Source organism: Prionailurus bengalensis, chromosome D2 (genome assembly GCF_016509475.1).
Source record: "Prionailurus bengalensis isolate Pbe53 chromosome D2, Fcat_Pben_1.1_paternal_pri, whole genome shotgun sequence".
Classification (NCBI taxonomy): Eukaryota; Metazoa; Chordata; class Mammalia; order Carnivora; family Felidae; genus Prionailurus; species Prionailurus bengalensis.
Genome location: NC_057351.1, coordinates 75,747,870 through 75,764,023, shown reverse-complemented (window position 1 = coordinate 75,764,023; position 16,154 = coordinate 75,747,870). Strand labels below are relative to the sequence as shown.

The following is a 16,154-nucleotide window of genomic DNA, read 5'->3' as shown; positions in this document are numbered from 1 at the left end:
CCTGTGTCTCCCCCTCTGTCTGCCCCTTCCCTGCTCACGCACTCTCTGTCAAAATTGAATAAATGTTAAAATTTTTTTTTAATGAGAAAAATGTCTTTTATGTATTTTTGTGTGTATGTATCATTTCTAGCTCCCTTTGTTCTTTTTTAAGTTCATTTATTTTAAGAGAGCTTGAGCAAGGGAGGGACAGAGAGAATCCCAAACAGGCTGAACTGACTAAGCCACCCAGATACCCCTGTTTTTTTTGCTTTTATATAGAGTCATTTTCCTAAGCTTTTTTTTTTTTTTTTTTTTTTAAAGTACACATCTGTTGGTGATGAATGAATTTTCTCAGCTTTGGTTCAACTGAAAATGTCTTTATTTCACCTATATTTTTGAAAGATGTTTTTGCTGGATATAGAATTCTTGATTGATAGCTGTTTTCCCTCCCCAGTGCTCTGGTGGTATTGTCCACTGTCTTCTGGCCTCCATTGCTTTTTTGATGCAAGGATAGCCATCATCTTACTGTATTCCTGTGTGTAATGTCTCTGATTTTCCTCTGGCTGCTTCTAATGTTCTCTCTTTGTCTGTGGTTTTCAGCAGTTTGTGATGTGTGTGAGTATTTTTGTATTTATCTTGCTTGGGTATTTTTGAGATTTTGGATCTGTGGACTGGTACTTTTCAGGTTTCGGCCTTTATTTCTCCCAATGTTTGTCTGTCCAGTCTCTCATCATTGTGTCATTTTCTGAGGATCCACTCACATGATCATTAGATTCTTTGTTACTGTCCTCCTGGTGACTGGGCTTCTGGGAGACTTTTGTTTTTGTTTTTATTTTTATTTCAGGTATCTTATTTTTCTCTTCTTCATTTTTCTTTTTTTTTTTTTTTTTGTTTCCATTTCTCTGCTAACATTCCTCATCTTTGACTCATCTCATCTTTGCTTTTAAAATTGTGAATTTTATAACTGCCCTTTAGTGTCCTTGTCTGTGAATTCTAATATCTGAGTCATCTCTGTGTTTATTATTAGTGATTTTTTTTTTTTTTTTTTTAATTTTTGGGACAGAGAGAGACAGAGCATGAACGGGGGAGGGGCAGAGAGAGAGGGAGACACAGAATCGGAAACAGGCTCCAGGCTCCGAGCCATCAGCCCAGAGCCTGACGCGGGGCTCAAACTCACGGACCGCAAGGTCGTGACCTGGCTGAAGTCGGACGCTTAACCGACTGCGCCACCCAGGTGCCCCTATTATTAGTGATTTAAAAAAAAAATTTTTTTTAACATTTATTTATTATTGAGAGAGACACACAGAGCATGAGCAGGGGAGGGGCTGAGAGATGGAGAGATACAGAATCCGAAGCAGGCTCCAGGCTCTGAGCTGTCAGCACAGCCCAACACGGGGCTTGAACTCACAAACTGCGAGATCATGACTTGAGCCAAAGTCAGACGCTTAACCTTAACCTTAAGACTGAGCCATCCAGGCACCCTGTTTTTAGTGATTTAAAAATTTTTTTTCAATGTTTATTTTTGAGAGAGACAGAGCGTGAGGGGGGGGAGGGGCAGAGAGAGAAGGAGACAGAATCCAAAGCAGGCTCTAGGCTCTAGGCTCTGAGCTGTCAGCACAGAGCCCAGTGCAGTGCTTGAACTCACAAACTGTGAGATCATGACCTGAGCCGAAGTCAGATGCTTAACCAACTGAGCTACCCAGGTGCCCCTGATTATTTTTAATCCGGATTGTAGGTCATATTTTCTTGTTTTTCATCTGTAGCTAATAATGTTACTGTATGCTGATATACAATATTGTAGAAAGTTTGGTTTTGTCTTATCTCAGGAATGTTGCATTTTGTTCTGATAGGTAGGTGATTTAAGTTGATCCCTTGGACCTTGTTTGTCATGGCTTGGTTTTGGGATTGGTTAAGGTGGGTATGGAGTGGCTCTTGCTGTGTAGGACACAGTCCTTATTCATGAGATGCGCTATTTCTGGGTCACACTTAAGTGCCCGATATGTTCATTAGGGTCCAGTTCTACTATTGTACAGTTTCCCCCAGCTGCATTTAGCTTGCAACCAGCTAGCAGCTGTTCTCTGCTAGGCCTCAAGGAATCCTGACTTGAACATCACAGGTTTCAGTTCAGCCAAAGACCCAAATGGAACCTGCACAGATTTCTGGGTGTTTATCTGCAACCAGTAGCCCCGAACTGGGTGTTCTGTTTTCTCTACCTAGTAAGGGCAGGGCCTTTACTTCTCTTTGTTGCAATTTGGGCGGTGTTCCAAGAGAAAGCTGGGAAGAATGTGGAGTTTATCCGTTATGTTTTCTTATTCAAGGATTATAACCTTACGCTCCCTTACAGTGACTAGAAATCGTTGCCTTGTGTCTTTTGCCTAGTTTTACACTTCTTTATAGCAGGGGTTGGGGGCATGAGGCTAAGTTGCTACCTTCATAATCAAAACTGGAAGTCTAGTCTTCTCTTAAAAGAATGTTTTAATTTTAACCAAATTGCCAAACTAGTAATTATTGGTCCTGTAATTAGCATACCTTAGGATATTCATTTCATGGTGGACTTTTCTTAACTTATTTAACGCCTATGTTAATGCAAACCAAGCTCGAGTCAGTCCTTCAACGTCCTACACCCCCAGTCGTCACAAGAGGAGTTACGAAGATGATGAAGATATGGACCTACAGCCCAGCAAACAGAAAGACCAGCATGCGGGTGCCAGACAAGCAGGTATTGTGTGCCAGTGGGCTTTCTGTAGACTTCTCTCTCAGATTCGGTTTCAGAGTGAATTGTCGTGTGATGTAGCCCTAGATTTAGGAGCTGGCAGTGATGGGACAACCTCACTTTCAAGTTTATCGAAATTACAGACGGTTTTGAGAGATTCTGCAGTACTTTTGGTCAGACTGTTTCATAACCAAGTAGTTAGGCATCACTTAGTGAAAAGTGTCTGCTCGCTTATTAGTTTGTAAGGGTCTTCAGGTGGTTAGTCAAGAAAGGCCTTTGCTCATTCTTCATACTGGTTTTTATCTCTGCTCATAAGTAATACGGAAGCATAGTACTTTATCCTGAAAATGTTTTTTTCATATCTGAAAACATCCTTTCTTATTTTCCTTTTGAGATAGTGGTATTTTAAGTTAGTGAGATTGAGAACACCAGCAGAAAACCTGAAATTGTGGCACATGAGATGACTTAGTCCTCAGCTTGAGAGCAGAAAGCCCTCGGGATAGGCAGAATTGTACTTAATACATGTTTGTAGTGGTTTATCTCGAAATGTGCTGAAAACCCAGTGAATTCTCATTAACACAGGGAGAACGAAAGGGGCAGTGCCCTAAGAGATGAGACCATTTCAGGATTGACATAGTTCATTCTCGATCTCACCGATCACGGTTTTTAGGAGTATTCTTTATTGTGGCAGGTAGAGAGGTTTGTCTTTCCTCCTTTTCTGTCCAGGCATTGAGCTTGAGCACCTTCATCAGAGGGCAAGTTGAAGGGAGAGGAGGTCAAACAAGTCTGTCTTGTCAGTGAGCTTCTGTAAGATTGGGCTGAGGGTGGTAAACAAAGAATTAGTAATGAATTTCACTTACCCATATGTTTTCCTACTTAGTAAGTTCATATTACTATATTTCCTTAAAGCCAAGGCAGATTTTAATGTTCTTAAAATTGGGATGTTTAATGGTAAATCTATACAAATGTGGTTATTCTTTTTCTCCACACCACCCCCCCAAACAGTATAAATTAATGGTGTAGCATAACAATAAGTAACCTTAGAATCCAGGACATAGTAATTCTCTTATTGTCTAAGCAGTTGATGCTCTCTTCTGTTTTTTGCCTTTTGTTTGAATGTCATACTGTAGGGGTTTTTTTTAAATACATTTGAGTGTATTATTTATGTAAAACTTGTTTGTTGGTTTCTGGGTAATCTGTCAAGCTACATATATTTTTAAACTTTCTTTGAGATAAGTGTAGACCACATGGCAGTTGTAAGAAATAATACAGAGAGAGCCTGTATATCCTTCACCCAGTTTCCCCTGATAACATCTTCTGTAATTCTAGTAGAATATCATAACCAGGAAATGGTCATTAATACCACCCATTGACCTTATATTCACATTTCATGGGCCCACTACCACGGTCAAGATCCAGAGCAGTTCCTTGCCCGCCATCTCTCAAGTTGCCTTGTAGAGCATACTTACCCCTTTCCTGCCTCTCCCCTCCCCACAGATTCCTAACCCCTGGCAAACACTAACCCATTCTTTATGCTTCTGTTACTGCATGACCATATGTAGTCAGGTATACTTCAATTAAAAAAAAAAAAAAAAAAGAAAGATTCCAGCCTAGCATTAACCCTGAAAAAAAAAAAAAAGGTTACATAAATGCAATCAAATATTACGTAAACTTTGTGGATTGGCTTTTTTCATTCAGAATTTCCTTGAGATCCATCCAAGTTGTTGCAGGTATCAGTAATTTATTCCTTTTTATTTTTTTATTGCTGACCGATACTTTATGGTGTGGCTGACTATCTGTTGATTCTAATTAGTTATAAACCCTAGGCTGGGACTGCTTCAGAGATAAGAGGGTACTTTTTAATCATCTTTGTATCCCCAACAACTGGTCTGATTCCTAGTACATAATGGATGCTAATAAATATGTGGTAAATGAATATATTGCTATTATATGGTTTTATTCTGCTTAATAAGTAGAAAAGAGTTCTACCAAGGTGGGTTTGTTGTCTGTAAACCATGTATTTCTTAAAGATGTCAAAGTAACTATTAAATGTTAACTTTTAAAATACTTACACTTGAGATTTGATGGGAATTTTTTGCCATCTTATTATAGGGAAGAAATGATTAAAATTTGCAGATCTTCATAATAATCTTTGTTCTTTTAGGTCAGATAGTAGGTTTTGTTAGCATATGTTATTTAAGAACCGTAACAACTTGAAGTTTGTGAGTTCAGCAGCACCATTTATATCAAACTTGAGAGGCTCTTTGGAATGTTCTTTATCTCTGGGAAGCCTTAAAAATGACTAAGTGCAGTGTTGTTCTTTGAATTTAGGCAGTGTTGGTGGTCTTCAGTGGTGTGGAGAGCCAAAACGTTTAGAAACTGAAGCTTCTACTGGGCAACAGCTGAACTTCTTGAACTTCTCTTCTCCTTTTGACCTGAATTTTCCACTGCCAGGGGAGAAGGGCCCTGCATGCCTTGTGAAGGTACTAAACCCTTTATAGACCCCATGTGGATACAGATGTGCTATGCGTCTCAAGTCGACATGGAGTGCTCTTAGCATTGTGTTTGTTTCCTGTGGCTGCTGCAGCAAATACAACTTCAGTAGCTTTTAATAACAACAAAAATGTATCATTTTATAGCCTTTAGGTCAGAAGTCCAACATGGATCTCACTGAGGATAATATGCAGTCCTTAGGGCTGCATTCCATTATAGATGCTCCGGGAAGACTGTTTTTCTAGCTTCTAGAAGTGCTCACATTCCTTGGCTTGGGACCCCTTCTTCCATCTTCCAATCCAGCAGCCATGCCTCTCTCTAACCATTTTTGCATAGTCACATCTCCCTCAGACTGTTGGTAGGAGAGATTCTCCAGTTTTAAGGGCCTTCATGATTATATTTGGGTCCAGTCAGATAATCCAGGATAATCTCCTCATTGCAGGGTCTTTAATTTACACACATTCCTTTTGCTTGCAAGGTAACACATTCACAAATTTCAGGGATTAGGATGTGGACGTCTTTAGGAGGCCATGTTCTGCCCACCACAGCATTCTGAAAGAATTGAAGAATATTCGAACACAGAAGTGGAACAGTTTTTTAATTCATGTCTACTGCCTTCCTTAGTCATTTCCATCTTCCTAATAACGACTTCATTTTCAACATTCTCACCCCAAAATCCATTTCTCATTTGAATTTAAAATAAAATAGAAGGCAGCAAATCTATTGGTAGTTTGTTCTCCAGTCTTGCTTACCCTGGTTTTTTTGAAGTTTCAGAAATGATCTTGAGAATTTCCATTCTCATATTTTGTGGTTTTAACTTCAGTGGCACTTCAGTTATGTAACACAGGGACCAGAGTTAGGACAGCTTTCCTGCCATGCTTCAGTTAGGTCTCCCCAATAGGAGGCTTTGCCAGTTACTAAAGTCCATTAAAGACAGACAACTTTGAAAGTTTGTTTTATTGTGAAAAACCTCATGGCCTGAGTTAGTGTTAATCCTCCTAATGGTACCTAGTGTGTGAATAAGTCCAAAGTTAGTCATTCTGGTTTTTTCCCCCTTCCCTTGGTATACCTAATGGATTTTGAGTTATATAATGCATGTTTCTTGTTTAGTTGGCTATCATTCTTCGGGAAAGCCCTTTTCTTCACAGCAGTGTGGTATATTGAAAACAGACCATGGTCTGGGAGTCAGGAGTCCTGTGTTTTAATTGTTAATTGCTAACTAGGAGAATGACTTCAGGCGAGTACTTTACCTCTCTTGGTTTCAATTGATGAAATAAAGGAGTTGCCTTAAGGTCCATTTCCTGTATTTTATGATTTTTTGGTGTTGGTTAGTGCTAACAACATGATTTTGTGTGGTTTCGTCCTGTTAGGTCTACGAAGACTGGGATTGTTTCAAAGTAAACGATGTTCTTGAGTTATATGGCATTCTGTCTGTGGATCCTGTGCTAAGTACACTGAATAATGACGAAAGGTGAGTCTGTTTGCTCTTTTTGGGGGAACTTTATTTTGATATAATTTCAAACTTGCAGAAAAGTTGGAAGATAGTTATAAAGAACTTTCTCCCTATGCCCAGATTTACCAGTTGACACTTGTGCCTCATTTGCTCTGTCATTCATTTGTGCTCTTACATGTACACATTTTTGTGTGCATACATACATTTTTCTGAAACACTTGAGAGTAAGTTGCCTACATTATACCCTAAATACTTGAGTTCATACTTCCTAACAACAAAGACTTTCTCATACACATTCAGAATATAACTATCAGAATTAAGAACTTTGCCATGAATGCACAATACACTGACCCACAGTCCACACTTAATTTCCCCAGCTATCTCAGTCATGTTCTTTCTGGTGTTTGTTTTTTGTTGTTTTGTTTTTCTTCTTTTCCCTGGTACGGTATCCATAGGGTCACATGTACCACTAACCTGGAATAGTTCTCAACTTTTGTCTTTTCTGGTCTCGATGCCTTTTTTTTTTAAACAACAGAAATTCATTGCTCACTGTTCTGGAGGCTGGGAAGTCCAAGACTAAGGTGCTGCCAGATCCAGTGTCTAGTGAGGGCTCGTATCCTGGTTTGCAAATGGCTGTCTTCCGTGTCCTCACATGCACAGAGCCTTGACACTTTTGAAGAGTAAAAGCTAGTCATTTTATAGAATATCTCAGTTTGGGTTTGTGTGATGTTTCCTCATGATTAGATTCAGGCCATCATCTCGGGAGACATGTGATGTCTGGTTGCCCTATTACTGGTGATACTAATTTTGATTACTTGGTTAAGGTGGCATTTGCCAGCCTTTTTGTCCTACAAAGTTACTGTTTTTCAATTTGTACTAAACAAGTAATTTGGAAGGTGATACGTTGAGACTATAAATACCTGGTTTCTCATATAACATCCACTTATTTTAATATCCATTGATGATTCTTGAACCATTTTTTTTTTTTAATTTTTTTTTTCAACGTTTTATTTATTTTTGGGACAGAGAGAGACAGAGCATGAACAGGGGAGGGGCAGAGAGAGAGGGAGACACAGAATCTGAAACAGGCTCCAGGCTCTGAGCCATCAGCCCAGAGCCTGACGTGGGGCTCGAACTCACGGACTGCCAGATCGTGACCTGGCTGAAGTCGGACGCTTAACCGACTGCGCCACCCAGGCGCCCCTCTTGAACCATTTATTACTGTGATGGTGATTTTATTATCAGTCATTCTTCCTACATTTATTTATTGGCATTCTGTTGGAAGAGCAATTTCCCTTCTCTCTCATTTGTTTATTCCAGTAATTTGTTTATATCAGCATGGACGTTAGCCTGGTATAATTTTGAGATTCAGATTTTCTCATTTTGCTAGTGGGAGTCATCGTAAGCAGGCTTTGGGTCCTTGCTGACATGACCTTTTCGATTTTGAACATCTCTTTTCTGGCATATTAACAGTGTTTCAGCTTCATCTTGTCCTTCCCATGCTCCAGCTGCAGTATCAGCCATATTTCCAAGGAGCACCAGTTTCTTTTAGGGAGGAATTGTATTTAAAAGTCTAGATCTGAGTGCTTGTGTGCTCCTTGGTACTAGGATTGGTATTGCTTCTATGCCCTTTGAGTGGACAGTGCTGGGAAATATATATACACATACTCGCACTGTATACATACAAATAAATGCACGTTTATATACACATACACAAAGATCTGTGTATTTTCAAGTCTGTATATGAGAACCATGAGTTCACACTGTTTCTGGTTCCAGTTCAGCACGTAGATCGTCCTTCCCCCTTCCCATGTTTGTAACTCCTTTTCTAACAGAAAGAAGCTTGACTCTCATTATTCTCCATACATCCTACAATACAGGGAAGGTCATTGCAGAATTGGTAGTCCATAGCACTGCAAAGAACAAACCTCATAACTTGAGTTCAAGATTTGTTTCCATTTCTTCTTGTTTTAGAATGAGGTTTGTAGTCAGAGTGTTATGTCCAGAGTTACTGGGGTGGGTACTTTCCTTCCCCTTGGTTCTTTTCCTCATCATTCATTTTACGTGGTCACGTTCCTTTGCTTCCATTGTGCTTCATTTCAGAGTTTTTCTTCCATTCTTAACTGTTTTGATTTTTAAAGTCTAGAAAACATTGACATTATTGCCAAAGTTGCAGCTGTACACAAAGAATGCAGGGCTGTCATCGCCCTGCCCTGTTCCCCTCACCCTCCACAGGGAACCAGCCTCCCTTTCCACTTTTATCTTCCATGTAGTTTTGGCCAAAATAAGTAGAAACGTGTGTATTTTATTCCCCCTTTATTCTTATGGAAAAGGTGGCACAGTATATGTATTCCTTTATACTCTTTCTGCTCATTTAACAATATATCCTGAAAATCCAGATCTTCCTCATTATCTTTAGAGATTGCCAGAAGAGTGGAATCGCATCGCGCCCTTCCCCTCCCCCGCCCTGCACACACACGATAGCTTTGTTGAGTATTGGACATTGATCTTGGTTTCTCCACAGAAAGAACTTTTCACTGTTAAAAAAAAAAGGTACAAAATAAAAATTTTAAAGAACTTTAAATAAATAACATTTCCGTAATAACAGTATAGCAAATTACTTTTCTCAGCTGTTTCTGGTTATGATGATTTTTTCCTGCATCGGTTACTTCATTTGCTGAGGCCACGCAGTGTACAGAGAGACCCGGATCGCCTGGGCTGGGTTGGCAGCCTGGTTTGGCCATTTACTGGCTGTGCAGCCTTGGGCTTAATTGCTGCGGTGGCTTGGTTTCCTCTCTACAGAGGGTGTTGGTGCACAGCGAAGAACACTGCCCAGCACATAGTACGTGTCACCTAAGGGTTGTCATTGTCCTTGTGTGTGAGGGAGAAAGCAGTATGAAGTGGAGACTCTAGAGCAACCTGTAAAGTCTGAAGTTCTAAAAACATTTTAGTGTTTTGTTTCAATCATATCACAGCAAATCCATCGTCTGCTCATTCATTTGGCAAATTTGAAAAACTCACTTTATTTTCACTGCTTGACTACTCTTCAAGGGAGGTGTCGTGTAGGAATAACATTTAGGAAGAGCAATTAGAATAGAGGTGAGTGGATCTTCCACACACTGAGTAAGAGATACCTGATGGCTTTTGAGAAAAAGACCCCAGTTTGGGGGTAGCTGAGATGCTGCTGCGAAGTATTTCATGTTTCAGCTGATAGCTTAAGAGTATCTGTGTTTTGTAACAGCCTTATCAGTGACATACTCTGTTCCATTATTTGCAGCTACAGCACACTGAGTAAAAATGTTCTTGTTCTCAAAGAATAAATCCATATCCTCCTACGACCTTAACTAGCCTGAAATCGTGTGACCTGACAATTTAGAGGGGCCCTTTTTTTGTTCTTTATGGAGATACACAGGTGGAACCGTTCTCGGCCTGAATTCTCATTTCATTTTCAGAGATGTGTCTGGGAATTGAAGCTTTATCCTGTCTCCGTAGGGATGCCTCTTCGCTCCTGGATCCAATGGAATGCACAGACACGGCTGAAGAGCAGCGAGTGCACAGTCCTCCTGCCTCGTTAGTGCCAAGAATCCATGTGGTTTTAGCCCAGAAGTTGCAGCACATCAATCCTTTACTGCCTGCTTGCCTTAACAAGGAGGAGAGCAAAACCTGTAAGTGTAAGTGCTGACGCCGTGGGGCCCAGACCGTCAGCCCCTGTGTGTGTCGGGAGCTGCCTGTGACATGTGCTCACGGTGGCGCTGAGTTGGTCAGGTCCTCGCTCCTCAGGTTGAGCTTCTCTAGTAATCCCCCTTTCTCTGCCCCATTTTCCTCTGTGTTAATCCTCTTTATTAAAACGAAGCAAACGAAAGTTTACAGGCTGTCTTATTTTGAAGATTGGCATCACTTAATGACCAATATTTTAAGTCTACGTTAGTTGTCTATGGACCATAGTGCTCTGTTCCACTCGGGTTTGTTTAGTTTTTTTAGCCTGAGATGCTCGAGAGGAGCCGCGTGTGTGTTCTAAATGTGGTCTCCCCTCTCCAGTCATTTCAGGTTTCATGTCCGAACTGTCTCCCGTCCGGGCAGAGCTGCTTGGTTTCCTCACGCACGCCCTTCTGGGAGACAGCCTGGCCGCCGAGTACCTTATCTTACATCTCATCTCCACAGTGTAAGTGCGGTCGTCCCGGGGTGCTGAGGGCAGCTGGGGGTGGTGTGGAAAGTTGGAAGAGAGCGGGAAGGTTTCTCCGCTAACTTGTGTGTCACAGTTTATTAGCTTCATCATCAGATGGTTTTTATTTGTTCAGTGTAACAAGTGTTACACCAGATGGCAGACAAATTCCTTTTCTCAGTTTCACATTGAACCTTTTGTTTATGTCTCCCGTAAATAGAAGAGCCACAGTCAGACAGAGCCTGGCTGATGAGTAAAATGAGCTGTTTTACTCTTTTTGGGTCCTGCATTCTCTGTTCATACAATCCAGGGCTCCACACAGTTCAGTGTGTGCACCGCTGACTGGTCTGTGGACGTGAGCGCCTTGCACAGCACTGTACGTGTGTCTTCCCTGATTTCGGAAGTAACGTGTGTCTTCAAAGTTTCAGGAGCGTAAAGAAACGGGAAGTCATCTATAATCTCTCCAGTCAGAAATGATCTCTGTTAACACATCTTGGCTCATGTCCATTTCATCTTTTTGTTTGTTTGTTTTTAATGTTTGTTTATTTTTGAGAGAGCAGGGGAGGGGCAAGAGAAAGGGAGACAGAGGATCTGAAGCAGGCTCTGCAGTGATAGCACAGAGCAGACTCAGGATTCGAACCCACCAACCATGAGATTGTGACCTGAGCCAAAAGCAGCCACTTAACTGACCACCCAGGCGTCCCCATTTCGTCCTTTTTGTTTGCATATGGATTGGATATATCCCTACACAGATACTCCATTGCATTCTTAACACAGATCTACATCTTGGTTTTATCACTGAATATATCTTAAATATTTTCCCTTTGTGATTCTTCATAAAACTTTTCAATGGCTGCACAGTATGTATTTCCTTATAGACAGTTGTACTGTTTCCATACGTGTTAGATTTCCTAGTTTTTCATTGCAGTAAACATCTTTGTACTCCAATAAATCTTTCCTTGGATACGACTTCAGACAGCCATACGTGATGGTTGAGTGCACAGATTCTGGAGCCAGACTGTAGGTTTGAATCCAGTTCTCCCACTTCCTGACTGTGTGAGCTCTGGGCATGTTACTTCAGATTTCTGTCTCAGATTTCTTACCTGTGCAGCGAAGATGACCTACCTTAGAGTGTGTGGGGACTAAATGAGGCATTTAAGCTCTCTGGACAGTCCCTAGCAGCTGATCAGCACTTAGGTTCTGCCTGCTACTTTTATTGCTGTCATTCTGATAAATGAACCGATCAGAGTAGTCTGCTTTATTTATTTATTTTTTCTAAGTTTATTTATCTTGAGAGAGAAGGGGAGAGAGGGGAGATCCCAAGCAGGTTCCGTGCAGTCAGGTCAATGCAGAAGTGGACACGAGGCTCAAACCCACAACTCTGACATCATGACCTGAGCCGAAATCAAGAGTTGGACACTTAACCAACTAAGCCACCCAGGCACCCCTAATCTGCTTTATTTTTAATGACAATACCGTGCTGATCTTTGTTTGCTCTTTGGTGGAAATCAGGAAGTGACCTGAATATCTTATTGGTTGGTGTCTTTTTTTTCTAGATATACAAGAAGAGATGTTCTTCCACTGGGAAAATTCACAGTTAACTTGAGTGGTTGCCCGCGGAATAGTAGCTTCACAGAACACTTATACCGAATTATTCAACATCTTGTTCCAGCAGTAAGATCAATATAAATATTTATTATAAACCTAAGCAGACTTGAAAAATTTATCTAATTGTCTTTCATTCAACCCAAGTATTTAACTTTGAGATTATAATAGATCTTACTCAGGGGAAACAAAGCCTGCCAAGTTCCAGAATTTAAAACCTATTCACCCCTCAACATGTCACTTTTCTGTTATTGCCTTAGCATATATTTCTGCAAATCTAACAGCACGATTGCAGGGAACTTCCTTAAAATTGTACTCTCAGTCGATGCCTGTTTGTGCAGTTTGGTATCCTTTGTGTACGTTAAAAATCTTAAATCTTTAAGTGAACCTAAATTACAGGAGCATAATTCATTTAGCTGAGGTAATAAAGATCTTTATGTCCATTGCCCCAGTTTTAATTCTTGCTTGCAAAGTCGAGCTGCCTTTGCTTGCCAGGGCATCTAGAACGAGCGTCACCGTGGGGACCGAGGGAGTTGCTTCTGAGTAGTAGTGTGACCGGCAGTGCTGACCGCTTGTTTAACTGTGCTCGCTGAGGGCGAGTGTCAGCGCTCTTCTGGGCCCTCAGGAAGCAGCAGTAGACCAAATAGACCAGCATTTCTCACACTCCTTGACTCACTTTACACTCTTAAATTATTGAGGACTCAAAGAGGTGTAATTTATTTGGGTTGTTTTTGTCATCAGTTTACCATAGTAGAAATCAAAAGCTAAAATACTAATTCACAAAAATAAATCAGTTACATAGGAACATAAAATATTTTTGTAACTATAGCTATCTTCTCACACCAAAAACCGTTAGCGATAAAAGTGACAGTTTTTTGCCAGTCTCTTTAATATCTGGATTAGTAGATCGCTGGGTTGTCAAATCTGCTTCTGCATTCAGTCTATTGTAATAGGACACTTTGATTGAAGTATATGAAAGAAAGCTGGCTCCTTACAGAAAAGTAGTTGGCCAAGGAAGGACTGTTTTCATAGCCTTTTCGGATACCTGTGGATATTCTTTGATACTAGACCAAAACTGCCTACGGGACATTCTCTTGAAGGATGGTTGCAGGTGTGGGATCTGTAATCTCATCCGTGAACTTGCATTCTCCACTACAGTAAATTTATTGGTCTCTCTTGCACGTTGAATGGATCTTTCATCTATGTGTGATTTTGACCTCGTGGACTCCATAAAAGGGTGTCAGCAACTCCCAGGCAGTTCCCTAGACCACATTTTGGGAATTACTGAACCGGTCAGATTTTAGATTGTAGTAGAACACCAGTAGATACTAAGTAAGTATGTAGTATGTCATTGAAGTGCCCTGGAGAACAGTAATGGCCCAGGAGAAAGGGTCTTGGGGGCACTGGGCCAGGGTGGAGTTGCTAATGTAATCCGAGTGGTCAGGGAAGGTCCCGCCTTCAGGGAATTCAGGGAGACACTTGGTCGAGTGTGGGAGCAAGTCAGATGCTCTGTCGGGGGTGGAGGGTGTCCATCCTGGGCAGAGAGAGGCAGCAGTGTGCCTGGCACGTTGGAGGCCCAGTATAGGCCGGTGTGGCTGGTGCAGAATGAGTTCTGGGGAGGAGGGGAGGAGGTGAAGTCTGAGCACATACTAAGCACGAATTGTATTTTGTAAGGCGTCTGTGCTGGGTACTCAAGGGGTGAGAGTGGTAAGGGATTTCCTTTTGGTTCCTTCTTATTTTGCATCACTTTGTAGTGGGTTTGCGGGTTTTACTCTTTTATCGCTACCATATCCCACTCCCTACTGTTCCTCTTATGTTTATGTCCAGCACCAAACTCTTTCTGAACACTTGCCTTGTTCATCTCTTGTTTAGTTTCCACAGCGGGTTAAGTATGAGAGACCTCATGCCTGCGTGGAGCTAGACCTGCTCTGTGCCACCTTGTGAATGACAGACTCTGCTTCTTCAGGGCTTGTTTGCTTCCATCTTTGGTATTCCAGCCCCCTGCGCATTTTCTTTGAGTCACCGAGCCAGCATACCATAATCCTCTGAACTCTGAAAGTTTCTCTCTTCCTCAGCACCCTTTTCCCCAACCCTAGTCTCCACCCCATCCATGCCTACCTCTTCTGAGGCTGGAGCAGGAGGAGGGGTTGGAGTGGAAGCAGGGTGCAGAGGGTGTTGGTGGGCTCGGGGAGATGGAGGAGAGGCTGCATGTGGTCTAACGGATACTGAAGCGTGTTGAGACGGGACGAGGAGGCTGCGTGCAGCAGGTACACGACCCGCAGGGCCCGGTCCCCGCTCCGTGCGCTTTGCGCCACCGTGTTTATTTATCGGGGCTGTTTGTTCACTGGTCTGTGGTAGCCTGATGAATGAATGTGATTTTAACTTGAGGCACACAGAGGAAAATTAAACTTTTCTCTCCCTATCTTGAATAAGTATTTTCTGTTTTGTTAGCATGTGGTCGTGGTAGGCAAAAGAAGTCAAGCTCCTGAATATTTGATAATAGTATCTGAATTATCTGTCGTTTCTTGTTCACTGGTAAAATAGAAATTAGTCATTAAGAATAGCAAACAAAACGGTTGAGAATAAAGCAGCTCATACAATCAGTGAAATTCTTATTTAAGATGTAGATATTATTTTTGCTTCTGAGAGCTCAAGAAACCATGAAACTCCACCCTGAGGTTGCAGAGATAAGCTCTTTCTTACACACATGTGGCAAGTGTTTAACCCCGCGTGTGTATTTTCTTAAAACAGGGAAACTTCGTTCCTTGCTTAGTGAAACGTGTCTCTTTGTAGTCTTTTCGCCTGCAGATGACTATAGAGAACATGAACCATTTGAGATTCATCCCCCACAAGGACTATGCAGCCAACCGCCTCGTCAGCGGGCTCCTCCAGCTCCCCAGCAACACTTCCCTTGTGATCGATGAGACTCTCCTGGAGCAGGGGCAGCTGGACACACCAGGTATGGACGGGGGATGCTCCCCTTCATTTCTGACCTCCCGGGAAAGCCGGATCTGGTAAGGACTTTTGAAAGAATCGCTGAACAAAAGGCAGACTCCCGTTTCACAAATATTTAATTAAGGTCAAGGCTCGCCCTATGATCTGCATGCTGTGGGTACTGTAAACTTACAGATTGGGTACATCAGCTATGTTTTGTGTCGTAGTATGGAAATAGTACAAGGACAGAGCAAGGACGTAGCGAGGAGTTCTTTAAAAGCTGAGAAGGCAGGAGATTTTGCCTTCAGTAATCTGTTAGCTAAAAAGGAGAGGGTAGAAAAGATCTAATAAAATGTTTTTTACCGCCCGATGGGAAATTTAAAATTATTTTTCCCAGAATCCCTGAAAAAAAAGTACTATGTTGAATGGTTTGAACTAGCCTCAGTTACGAAACATGTTATAAAATCACAAGAAAGCAGATTGTGCTCAGCTGAGGTTGGAGGAGGCACTTTGCTGCTGGGGGTTCAGGAGGCAAAGGTAGGACAAGTAGTGTGGATGGGGGTGCTTAAGGCAAAGGTGAATCTAAGAGTCACTGCAATTCAGTAACCTCCTTTCTCTGCATAAAATAGTTTTAGTTCTGTCATTTCAGACCTGTGACACCGCACACAGTGATCGTACTTACTGGGAACCTGTCTTAGGCCTGGTTGCACGCCGGGTGCTAGAGTAGATGTGGGGGATCTTGGCCCCAAAATACGTTTGTCCAGCATTGTCTGTGGTGTCTGTTAACGTAGTGAACATTTAGTTGAACGGTGCCC

The 16,154-nt window shown here is 41.7% G+C and overlaps 1 protein-coding gene across 2 annotated transcripts in view; it reads left to right on the top strand.

Moving 5' to 3' along the window:
- LOC122493315 (minichromosome maintenance complex binding protein) overlaps window positions 1-16,154 on the top strand; it is a 48,159-nt gene that overhangs the window by 25,363 nt on the left and 6,642 nt on the right. Inside the window, exons 6-12 of one of the 2 annotated variants that reach the window (XM_043597707.1) lie at window positions 2,554-2,698; window positions 5,024-5,175; window positions 6,556-6,656; window positions 10,131-10,303; window positions 10,677-10,800; window positions 12,357-12,474; window positions 15,199-15,364. In XM_043597707.1, coding sequence (XP_043453642.1) covers window positions 2,554-2,698; window positions 5,024-5,175; window positions 6,556-6,656; window positions 10,131-10,303; window positions 10,677-10,800; window positions 12,357-12,474; window positions 15,199-15,364 — 979 coding nt within the window. Of the gene's footprint in view, window positions 1-2,553; window positions 2,699-5,023; window positions 5,176-6,555; window positions 6,657-10,130; window positions 10,310-10,676; window positions 10,801-12,356; window positions 12,475-15,198; window positions 15,365-16,154 lie in introns of both variants that reach the window. The other variant, XM_043597706.1, reaches the window with a different exon arrangement.